Genomic DNA, 12462 nt, shown 5'->3' on the forward strand with positions numbered 1-12462 from the left:
AAGTGCTTTCGCAAGCCAGACAAGTCTATCTTTAAAGAGCTAAATGTCACGGCAATGCCAGCTTTGCACCCTGTCACTCACATTCAAAGAGTGCTTCATCCACCTGGCTTTATGTCCTGTGCTTGTTCTTTAATCTTAAACACTGCTTTGATCCCAGCTGTGAAACAGTTAGCAATGCTGATATTCCAATTGCAGTCTTTAGGTTTCAGATTTATGCTGTCTGCAGATTAGGGCATAGGTCATCGTATTGCTTACTCTTGGTCCATGTTTGGAAGAGTTGTTTACTGTTGTTTTTATAACCAAACGGATTAGAAACTAATCTTTTTAAAAATATAAACAACAAGTGAAAGGTTAGTGTAACAGGTTGGCAGTGTTTGCCGGAGGCACCTTGTCTTGATAGCAAGTGTTGATTAGGCTGAGAAAGGGCTAAGTGGGTTCTCCTGACTCAGAGGCAGGTGATTTGTTACCACCCAAATATCAGGAGAAGCTCTCTACAGAGGGAGGATCTAAGGTGTGGACTGATCTGTCCAGAGGGAGGATCCCTAAGAAAAGGCAAGGCCAGAAAGGTTTGAGCTGAACTTTATTAATATATTATTGCTAGGTTTTGTATTAAGAAAACCAAATCCCAGGGAGGAGGTGAAGTAGACTGTGTATAGGGTGCACACTGTGTTTGAGAGCAGGTAGGGAATGGCATATGCTTCTACTTCGATTCTGGAGAACAATTCTGCAGCAAAGACAAATGTTCTGCCATATATTTGGGTCCTGATTCTGCAATGTACCATGTGTGGGTGCACCCCCGTTCCTGTGTAGAGCCCCGCTGACCTCGGTGTGGATGTAGTCGTCCCCCTGTGCACAGTAAATTTCAGAATCAGGGTCAGGGTGACTGGGGAATTGAGTATTATTTATTTTTACAGTAGAGGACAGGGCCCCATGTTCTAGGTGCTGTACAAATGTATAACAAAGAAGCAGTCCTGATCACGGAATACATGGAATCGTGGAACTAACCCACTGCACCTTCCATCCTTGTTTAGACATCTTTTGTACAGAAAATGAATATTTGTTTTTCTTCGTTAGAATTAATTATAATAGATGTCGGAGTCCGGTTATCCCAATAGAACACAAGCCCATTTACAAACATGTCAAAGGGCCCTGTCACAGGCTGAGATAAAACACAATGAGGGGTAAAAACATGCCAGGCTGTTGTGCCCATTAGAAATTAATGTACTGCTATATCCTGAATGGAAGGGCAAGGGATTCAATGCCAAGTTCTAGTAGGAGGTATTGGGACTTTTCATTCTGTGCTATGAAGGTTCCCTCCCTCTCCCTTCACACACACAATAACTAACTCAAAAAATTACATATCCCGTCCTGAAGAACAATTAACCACATTTCACCTTGCCTGGCTAATTTAACAAACCGCGACTGTGACAGATGCTCTTAAAACGCCCTTCAAAGGTTATGTTAAAAGGAGACATTTCAGCAGTGGATGTTTAATTCACCCCTAAGCCAAAAATTATCCTTTTTTTTTCCACCCCCAAATGGAAACGTCCTCCCCCACCATCCTCAGTGCGCCGGTGTTACTTGGGAACTCTCAGCCGGAAATGGCCCTGACCTAGTTTTGTTTAATGTGGTCAACTGGTCCCAGTAAAACTAAAAATGCAGGTGTGCAAATTCTGAACTGTTGGGCTGACCTAAGAAGGGCAAGGGAGTCAGGCCGGGTCTATCGAACATGATGCTTTTAACTCACATTATTTTAATCTGTGATGTAAAAAGTTCTTTACATTTGTTTCTGTTCTTCCTTATGATTAAGACTAAGTTTTAGTCGTGGGTATTTTTAGTAAAAGTCATGGACAGGTCACGGGCAGTAAACCTGTCCATGACTTGTATTATATACCCTGACTAAATCTTGCTGGGGGGGGGAGGGGAATGGCCGGGACATGCTGCGGGTGCTCTGGGGGGGACACAAGGGAGCAGCCCAGGACCCCCGCTGGCGCTGGAGCGGAGGGGTTGGGGGGCCTGGCAGACTCCCTACCTGGCTACTTGCGGCACTCCCCGGAAGCGGTAACATATCCCTCCCTCAGCTCATAGCTCCGCACGCTGCCCCTGCCCCGAGTGCCAGCTCCACAGCTCCCATTGGCTGGGAACCGTGGCCAATGGGAGCTGCTGGGGTGGTGCCTGCAGGTGGAGGCAGCGCAAGAAGCTAGGAGCTGCAGGAGGGACATGTTGCTGCTTCTGGGGAGCCCCCCGAGGTAAGCGCCACCCAGAGTCCTAACCCCCTCCCATGCCCCAACCCCCAGTAGCCCTGAGCCTCCTTCCCCCACCCCAACTCCTGCTGCTGGGGGCACCCGAGACTGTCCCAGCAGCGGCCAGTGTGGCTGGCCCTGGGGCTGCCTGAGCTGCTCAGGCGACCCCCGCGCCAGCCACACCGGCTGCTGCAGAAGTCCTGGAAAGTCATGGAATCCTTGACATCCTTGACCTCTGTGACTAACTTGCTGCCTTACTTATGATCAGGAAAGAGGCCTGATTCCCTCCTGGTGGGCATCTTGTATTACCATCTAGGGCTGTGCAAAGGGGATGTAAGATGCTAGCGTGCAGAGGCAGCACACGGGTGTGAATGTCTGCGTGGAGGTGCAAAGCAAGAGTGACTCAAGCCCACTAAGTTCAATTGTTCGTTACAGTGTTGCCTTGCACTGCTTGGTCCTGCGGGTCTTTGCCGCGGCAAGCACAGAGGCCCAGATCCTCAAAGGAAATGAAAAGGAAACTCCGACTGAGGGTAAATATTTTTTGCTGGAGGAAGATACCATCTCCTGGCCCTTGACTCCAATGAAATTTAGGAGCCTAATACCTTGGAGGATCTGTTTCCAGTGTTGTTTTAGCCATGTTGGTCCCAGGATGTGAGCAAGACAAGCGGGGGAGGTAATATATTTTACTGGACCAACTTCTGTTGGTGGAAGGGACCAGCTTTGGAGCTTCACAGAGCTCTTCTTCAGGTCTGGGGAAGCTTACCAGAGTGTCTGAGCTAAATACAAGTTGGGACAGATTGTTAAGTATCAAGGGCTCACACATGCTGTAAGAGACCACTTAAATGAAGTGGGCTATTAAGGGTTAGCAGGCAGAAATGTTACAAATTGTTATAACGAGCCATAAAACCAGTCCATGGTTTTTAGTATCCTGCAGAGTTATGCATTTCAGTTCCCAGGCCTGTGTTTTGAAGGTGTGCAGGTTTCTTTTGAGGATGAGGACTGAGAGGTCAGAGACTTGCTTTGGGAAAAGTGTTTGACCACGGGTGATAGGGGATTTTTGTATTTTATCATTTTTCTGTGTGAGTTCATTCGAGAGCGTACTGAGCGTCTGGGCCAAAGTCCTTGTGCCCTAATGCAAGTGTGAACAGAAAGCACACGAGTCAAGTAAGGCTAGGTGCTAGTGGCCTGACCCAAACTCAAAGCTGTCAATGGATATGCTCCCTTGGCTCCAGTGGGCTTTACATCAGGCCCTCGGCAGAAATAAGGGGCTTACGCCTTGTATCAAATCACTATAGGAACATTTTTACACCCACTTTTCACTGGTGTCAATGATTTCAAGAGGCAGTGGGAGAGTCAGGCCCAGGATGTTGACAGGGAGTGGCTGGGTCTAGGAGTTTGTTTGATCCTCAACAGGCAGAGGAGTTGCTAAACTCACACGCCCATTCAGTGTGATTCCTACAGAAGTAACCGTACAGGTGGTGCTCTCATTAACACTGAGTCTGGTTCTCCTGCCTTCCTTGTCCCAGCTCAGAATTTCTTACCTTGTGCGTATACATGTAACATGCTGTACCCACACCATGCAGGATCAAGGCTTAGAGCATTATTAAGCATGGGTAGAAGAAGAGAGGAAAGACAGTGGTGTAGTTAAAGCACTAGACTGGGATTCAAGACCATTGCTTCAATTCCCAGCTCTGTCACAGACTCTTTATGCCCCCTTTGGCAAGCCCCTTAATCTCTGTTTCCTATGGAGATAATCAGCCTTCCTTTGTCTTTCTTGTCTTTATATGGTAAACATTCTGGGCCAGGGTCTATCTCTTACTGTGTGGCTGCATGGTGCTTTGCATAATGCTACCCTAATCTTGCTTGAAGCCTTTAGGCTCTACTGTAATAAAAATAATAAATAATACACAGAAACCACCACCACGAGGGTGATTGGAAAACAGAAAAATGATTTTCTCCCCACCTGGGTTTTGACAAAATTTCTGTGGAAATTTTCCAATGAGCTTTAGTTTTTAATCCTTTTTTTTTTTTTTAAAAGGGTGGCAGATTATTTCATGTGGCCTGAATATTCTCTTTGATTACTAGTCTGTTCTGTTCTATTTAGTTCTATTGTTTTGATTTTTTTTAAAAGTCTAGCTATAGCTATAAGCATAAACCAAGTGGAGAAATATGAAGACTCCAGAACAGTACAAGCTTCTTAGGTGGCATTTCCAGCCAGAAAATCCATTAAAACAACACTAAATGTCCCATATAAGCACTAGGTGCCCACATCCACACCAAACCCTTGAAAGAAGTAATCCTGTGGAAGGATACGGATGTGCTTACATCAGAGGAAAGAGCCTCAGTTGCGGAAGCATTTTTCCTTAATTATAGTTATCATTGTAACTGCCGATGAGTCGCTGTTCTGCCTAGCTCAAAACAACAACATACAAGGTTATTAGGCAAGTCTTTACAGACATTGGGAGGGGTGGGGAGGGTAGGAAATATATGACCCTATCTCAAGTACTAAATATTAATAAATAAAAATATTTTGCATGTCTGTAACACTCTCAATCTGAGCTCAACATGCTTCACTGGGTAAGGTTCTGTGGCCTGCAATGAGCAGGAGGTCAGACTAGATGACCACGATAGTCCCTTCTGGCCTTACAGTCTATGAGGTGTTAATAAATTTCAACCTAATAACCTCCCTCATCAAGGGGGAAAACATAATCTGTCTGTTACCGCTATGGAAACTGAGTCACAAAAACAGAGGTCTAAGTGACTTGCTCAAAATTCCACATGGCAGTGGCCAAGCTGGGAACAAACTCAATTTCCTGATGTCTAGTCCTAATGCGTTGTTGAGTTTTCAGTTCCAGTCTCTCTTCAGGAGCCTGTTAGGTGCTCTCCACTACCCTGGAGACTTGAGAGTAAGAGCTAGTCCTGCTGACTATGGGCTGGGAGTGCTGGAGAGACAATAGACCAGATCCTCAGCTGTCAATCTCCATAATCAGGGGTTCTCAAATTGGGGGTTGTGACCTCTCAGGGGGTCGCAAGGTTATTACATGGGGGATGCAAGTGGTCAGCCTCCACCCCCAAACCCCGCTTCGCCTCCAGCATTTATAACAGTGTATAATATAAAAATAGTGTGTTTTTAATTTATAAAGAGGGTAGCACTCAGAGGCTTGCTATGTGAAAGGGGTCACTCATACAAAAGTTTGAGAACCGAGCCTAGCAGCTGTCCCTCAGCAAAACAAGTGGAGGGATGTCTGCCCCTGCAGGGAACTGAATTCGTATCAGCTGTCAAAGTAATGCTTCCACTTCTCTTACCTGCACAAAAGCTTCACAATTCCCCACGCTCCACAGGAAATCATAAAGATGAAATAGAAACCTCTGGTTCCATCTCTATCCCACAGCACCCAGGACACATGTGTGTGGGATGGGGAAAGTTCATTACCTAGAAAGTAACCTTTGTTTTATCAAGCACTAACCAACTCTGGGACACACCTATAATCACCTCCTGTGTTTGAGGCACAGTAATCCATGGAGGCTTGGGTTTGGTTTGTTTATTCTGACAACCCTCAGACAGCTGTATCTGATGCTTGTTTCTTCTTGTACGGCAGCGCTGAGCCCCATGTCTCCATCAAAGCAGACGCAGCTCTCTGGCTGTTCACTGCAGCTCTGCTTTGAAGTGTCCCTGGGTAACAATCCCCTGGGACTCTACTCATACAAACTGAATAGCTCAGGTGAAAGCAAATATCGCTCTCTAAAATTTTGTATCAGTTGAGATCGGTTTTGACTAATTTCCTAGGATGCTGCAGAGCCCCCCAAAGCAAACTAAATAAATAACCTAAGCCTCACTCTAGCCTAGGGAAAGCCAGCAAGCAGCATAGTGTTCCTTTATTTTCAATGTGTTTTCACACTGGAGGAATTTCTCCAGTAGCTGCCACAGAGCAAATATTTGCGCAACTTCATTTCTCTTGACTCAGTCTTACCCCTTTCCCTCAATTTGTGATTCTGTCTGTTTACAGCCATTTCGGCTGACTTTTCAAATGGATTCGCTGGAGCTCAAGCTATCATTAGATTTTAGTTTAATGCTGCCTTTCAGGCTGGAATGAGGATGGTCATATATGCATGTATTTTAAGGATGGATAAGAGAGGAGTTCAGACAGCAAGGCTAAGAACAGTCTCATCCAACTACATGGCCAGTAGCCCCAGACGTTTGTTGCTTTTCTAAAGGGAGTTTCCTATGGTAGGAAGAAGTTATAGGTTCAGATCCTGGTCCCTGTTAATGCTGCTTTGTGTGGCTCCAGACAGCGGCGGGTAGCCACGGTGAACCTGCCCTCTGGTGATTCTACACTGGGGCAATGGTCCATAGGGACCCCTGCAGACAGACTGCAAGTTAGGGCAGTGCTCAGAACTACCTTGTGGCAGCCCTGGAATAGGAGAGGTGCAAGCTGCCTTCTCCCTGTTTCTGACGAATCCGCCCCAGTGTCTCTGTAGCTCAGTTTCCTTCTCTTTAAAAAAGGGACAAGAATGGTCCCTCCCTCATAAAGTGCTGAGAGTTCTTGGGATGCAGGTGGCTGCTTGTGTGCACAGTGTTGTCACACACCTCATGCATGTCTTCACAAGGACTAAAGAGCAAGAGTGTTGTTAGCCCAGAATTAGACCTGGCTGCTGCAGGTTTTCACTGCACAGAGACTTACCAGAGAATTCCCATTCCTGCTCTGATGTCTCAGAACATCAGGTGTTCTGACTGCAGTCAACAGTAATTAAGGAAGTACTTCAAAAACCTAACCCTCTTCTGTATCAGAGGTCACTTTATTTTTTCTTCACGGGCTGCTGAAAGCGTCAGAGCCATAATCCTGTTTCCAGTCGTGTTTGATAATCCTCCCTGCTTTATTGTCCTATTCCTGTGACTTTTTGCAGTTTACCTGTCCATTGCTTTAATTTACAGCATGTTTGTGGCAACTTTTGATGTGAAGTAAACACAGCACAGTCACACAAATAATACTGTATGGAAGCAAGTGAAATCAGAGATACTGCCAAGGGTGTTGAGTAGTTATTTTTAACTCAGCTTGATGGTTGTCTTCCCTGCATTTGTTTTTTCTCAAAAAATGATTGCTCTCACCATTGAAAATCCTAGTGCTTCTCTGTGTTATACCCTTCCCTGCCCTGTGTTTGCCTTGCCTAATTAGACTGTAGGCTATTCAGTCTACTGCTCTGTTTGTGCAGTGCCTAGCACAATGGGACCCCATTCTTGGTTGGCCTGTAGGCACTGCCATAACAAACATAATTAATAACTGTCGAGAGAGAATCCTTTTCCCCCCTAAAGTGATTGCAATGTGTCATACACCAGCTGACACCTTATGATCTGTAGTCATCAAAGGTAGCTTTGATTTTTCAAACCAATCAGCTAATGACCAACTAGAATGACCTAGAGGGAAGGGTTTTTTCCCCACTGGGAAGACAAGTTTGTTTACCTCATGCATCTCTCCTGAGCATGGATTTCCTTAGCAGAGCCACAGATGGCAACAAGCACTGTTTAGCAAGAGTAATTTTCTGTTCATTCCCTCTTTTCATTTCTTGCTTTTGGCAGAATAAAGACAGAATTTGATTCTAGCCAGTAGTATGAGCAGAAAAAAACTATTAAATAGGCATGGAGGAGATGGAAAGGTGCAACTGTAATCACACACAGACATGCTGGTCACTGAAACAGAAACGAGGAGTTCAGTGGCAATTTAAAGACTAACAGATTTATCTGGGCATAAGTTTTCGTGGGTAAAAAACCCACTTCTGAAAATTACAGATGCGGGCATTATTATACTGACACATGAAGAGAAGGGAGTTACCTTACAAGTGGAGAACCAGTGTTGACAGGGCCAATTCAATCCGGGTGGATGTGGTCCACTCCCAATAATTGAGGAGGTGTCAATACCAAGAGAGGGAAAATTACTTTTGTTGTGAGCCAGCCACCCCAGTCCCTATTCAAGCCCAAATTAATGGTGTTAAATTTGCAGATGAATTGTAGCTCTCTAGTTTCTCTTTGAAGTCTGTTTTTTAAGTTTTTTTGTTGAAGGATGGCTACTTTTAAATCTGTTATAGAATGTCCAGGGAGATTGAAGTGTTCTCCTACTGGCTTTTGTATGTTACCATTCCTGATGTCTGATTTGTGTCCATTTATTCTTTTACATAGAGACAGTCTCTACATAAAAGAATAAATGGACACAAATCAGGCACAAGGCCCGCATCCCTGCTGAGTCTTTTATGCTGCACCACCTGAGAGGCACAGCCCAGAATCTGCCCCCTAGCCTCCACCTTCTGAGCCTGGATCTGCCCATGACATGACAAGGCATTTCACTTCTCTGTGCCTTAGTTTCCCCATCTGTAAACTGGGGATGATGATATTTACATACCTCCTGGGGGCCCTTGCTTGTAAAGCAGTTTGAGTAAGAATAATAATAAATTAACTAATAAAACCTAGCACTTGGAGAGCACTTTTCAACCATAGATCTCAAAGTAACATCCTTTTCCTGTACAGCTATTCAAGCAGCCTAATCAGAATGTTTTGAGTGTTGTTCCTTGGAAGAGAAGGGATAGTATGGGATAACGGAACCACTGGAGAGTTCCCCGAAAGTTTAGGAATGGCAGCTGGAGAGGATAGGATAAGATGTATGAGAAAAACAATAGAAGGGAAAGTGAAAAGTGAGGTGAAGAAATGGAGAACGATAGAGGAAGCAGAATGAACCAGGGAGAACAAAGACAGAAAAACAAACGTGCAACGATAAGTGGTTATCTGTCTCACTGCACCAAGGGGGCACAGAGGCTCTGGAAGGCTGCCTGGCGGGTCTTTTGTTTCAGTACGAAAATGGATTCTATGTCATTTCTCCATATTGATGAATCCTTGTTTCTGTGACAGTAGCTCATTAGCTTGAATGAAGAGTAAAGTTCATCTGGAAATATTGATATTTATTTATGTCTATTATTTTAAACATATAATTGATTAGAAAGCATCCATCTGCTCAGATAGTTAGCTTATAAAACTGCATGCACCTGCCACGCACCTGCTGTGTGACCTTAGGCAAATCACTACCCTTTTCTGTTCCTGTATTTCCCTTCCCATGCTTTGACTGTCTTGTTCACTGGGGCAGGGACTTTCTCTCTGTTTGCATGTGCTGTGCATAACACAATAGGGCTCGGATTGTAGCTGGAGCCTCTATGTGCACCAGCAGTACAAATGATAATCTTATTGCCATTTCCATTATCCTCCGCCCTGTTCCTTCATAGGGTTTGTTATAACCACTTGTTGATAGAGCCAGCTGGACACAGGATTGGCAGCAACTAAATTTTCATCAAAAATTAGGGGTTCATCAACAATATTTTGGAAGAAATTTGGAATGAAAATTTTCAAAATCTGCCGATATTTCCCTTTGAAGCAGTGGGGCAAATTCTCATGCACTCTCTCTTTTTTTTTTAAACTCCCCCTCCCCCACCCTTTTTCTAATGGGAAAAAGTAAACCGATCAGAGAAGCACAGGTGTGGGGACATAAATTTGAAACAAAGTTTTTGCAAAATGAAATTTTCATTTAGAATTTTTGTATTGGCCCATCTATCCTCTCTCCCTCCCCGCAAACAAGTGAAGAATGTTGACCAATACAAAAACTGTATTTTTGGTTTAAAAAAAAATTACAACCAGCTCTACAGATTGCAACCTCTCAGATTAGACTGTAAACTCTTTGGGGCTGCATGTCTAGCCTTTACTCTCTGCTTATACGGAGTGCAGTACTGTGCAGCTCCAATTCTGCTTGGAGCGTCTGGGTCAGGCCACAAAATAAACGATCACTAAGAACATTTGTTAAAAATGACTGCTAACTTTTCAACAGCATAGTTTTCAAAGCAAATCAAGAAAAAAAATCAAATAAGTTTTCAAAGATTGATTCTATTTTCTTACCACCTCTCCTGGGGGTCTTATCCAAAGGCCACAAAATCCACTGGATTTATTGGCTTCAATGGGTATTTGATCAGAAGACTTTCTATAGCGCGTGTGTGGTGGTGGTGGTGATGGGAGGTTCTGGGTTACAGCCACACTCTGCAGACTAGAGGATCAAGATCAGTCTCACCAGCCACATATGTCATGGTTATTTGCTATTAAGCACACATCATTTTAAAATAAGAATAAGAATTCTCGCCAAGATGAACTTTTAGTTTTGCAAGGCTTCTGCCAATTAGTCACATCCTCATCTATCCCCATCTCCCAAGCATTTCAGCAACATTAACCAATTAATTCCCAACAGCACCCTTATGCATTATTAGAGTGGCTGCAAACTGAGGCCTTAAGGTTAAGTGATTTGCCCAAGGCCACAGAGAAGAGTCTGTTTTAGAGAGGAGATTAAAAATTGGTAACTCTTTGGTTCCTACAGAACACAAGACGACGCAGAATTTACACCTGCCACCACTGTCATAGGCAGTACGTTTTGGCTTAAGAACCTGGAGACTCGGCTATCCTCAGAAAAATCCATTTTTTTAAAATTATTATTTGTATTGTGGTAGCGTCAAGAGGCATCAGTCAGGCATTGGGGCCCCATCGTACTAAGCACTGTACTCATGTGTAATGAAGATGGGAAGAGTGTAGCAATTTTACACACGTGTCACCCAATCACTTAGCATGTGCCATAGACTTATACAACTAACTTCAGACACAAGGTTTGAGCCTGTTTTCACTATTACACACACAGTGGAGAATACAAAATGAGCTAGGAAATCCTTCCCGGATCAACTCAGATTAAAATAAAATCATGTACACTGCTGCACCCTCTAATAGCTAAGACTGGGCAGCTAAACCATTTTAGAATATGATTTTTCACAATGTACATTGTAATTGGTAACCTCAACTATTACTATACGCATCACACCGATAATCAGCATAAAGGCAGCGTGGATGCACATTTTTGGCTGGAAAAATTGTTTGTTTGTTTTTTAAGTCAATCATTTAACTTGGAAAAACTATTACTGAGTAGTCGAGCTACCTTTAATCCTAATTAGTTATTATCTACAGTGCAAACATAACTGCTGAGACCTTTTGATCAAAAGCTGTTAATGTTTCAAATGGCATGTTTGAATAACCAGCTACAGGGCAGATACAAGCTCAATCGTCTTGCATTTAAAAAAGTGTTTTGTATTCTATGTAGTGGTTACCTTTTCTTTCTCAGGGGTGCATTTTTGTGCTATTGTTCTTATTAAAACAGTCCTGATTGGAATAGCACAGTTTTACAAGGAAGACATTTTGTACGGTATCTATCTATATGTGGGTTCTTCTTTGGTCCTCATTACCATTGTATCACTTCATAGTCTTAATGTAATTATCCTCACAACACCCCTGTGAGGTCAGGAAGTGCTGTTATAGCTATTTTACAGCTGGGAAACTGAGACCCAGAGATTAAGTAATTTGCCAGAGGGTCCACAGGAAGTCTGTGGCAAAGCAATGCATTGAACTCAGCCCTCCCTGTGTCCCAGCTCAGGATGGATCCCCAACCATTGGACCATCCTTACAAAATGACACTGTCATTCAGACACCCTCACGTGTTTTATCTACAGATTAAAGAGCCATTAAACTGGAATGAAAACTCTGTATATTAAAACTACATAGCTGGGGTTTCTGCACAAGGAAAAGAATAAAAATATTTATAACGGCTGAGACTCTATAGTCTTACCTGGACCAATAGGAATCCACTGACCCATCTTTTTTCGTGCCTTCCTTATATATATTCTTTACAGGCTGCTGCTGGTAATGATGATGTAGCGAGAGCAGGTCAGAACTGTATATCTGAACACCATTCCTGCCGATGCTTGAGGCCATTCAGTGTTTTTTTAGAAAAGGGTGACTCACAAAGTAAAAAGACACTGATAGACCGTGCGGTTGTTGCACTTATTGCAAGGATGCTGGAATGACAGCAAAAAGGGCAGGCAGCAATGACAGCAAAAATCCCCAGGACAGGGTTACGTTTCCTACTCCCCAAGGTCCCTTGCTGGCCGCTACTGTACAAGAAGGTGCTTAAATAAAGGAAAGATGCAAATTGCAGAGCCCAGCCCATTCACAGGCAGTGAGTGGAATGCCTGCCTGTCACCGCAGCCCTGCCTGTGACTTTGCGAAAGCCGAGCTGATCTGGTTTGGGATTCAGAGGGGAGTTTGTCTCTTTGCAATACAAAGTCCACGTGTCAGTTTTCAACTTCTCTTCCTGTTGGA

The 12462-nt window shown here is 43.9% G+C and overlaps 1 protein-coding gene across 1 annotated transcript in view; it reads right to left on the reverse strand.

The window, feature by feature from the left end:
• SLC17A9 (solute carrier family 17 member 9) overlaps positions 1-12346 on the reverse strand; it is a 29791-nt gene extending 17445 nt beyond the window's left edge. Inside the window, exon 1 of the mRNA XM_074969631.1 lies at positions 11930-12346. Coding sequence (XP_074825732.1) covers positions 11930-12075 — 146 coding nt within the window. The 5' untranslated portion in view covers positions 12076-12346. The remainder of the gene's footprint in view (positions 1-11929) is intronic.
• Between the last annotated feature and the right edge of the window lie 116 nt (positions 12347-12462).

Source organism: Natator depressus, chromosome 13 (genome assembly GCF_965152275.1).
Source record: "Natator depressus isolate rNatDep1 chromosome 13, rNatDep2.hap1, whole genome shotgun sequence".
Classification (NCBI taxonomy): Eukaryota; Metazoa; Chordata; order Testudines; family Cheloniidae; genus Natator; species Natator depressus.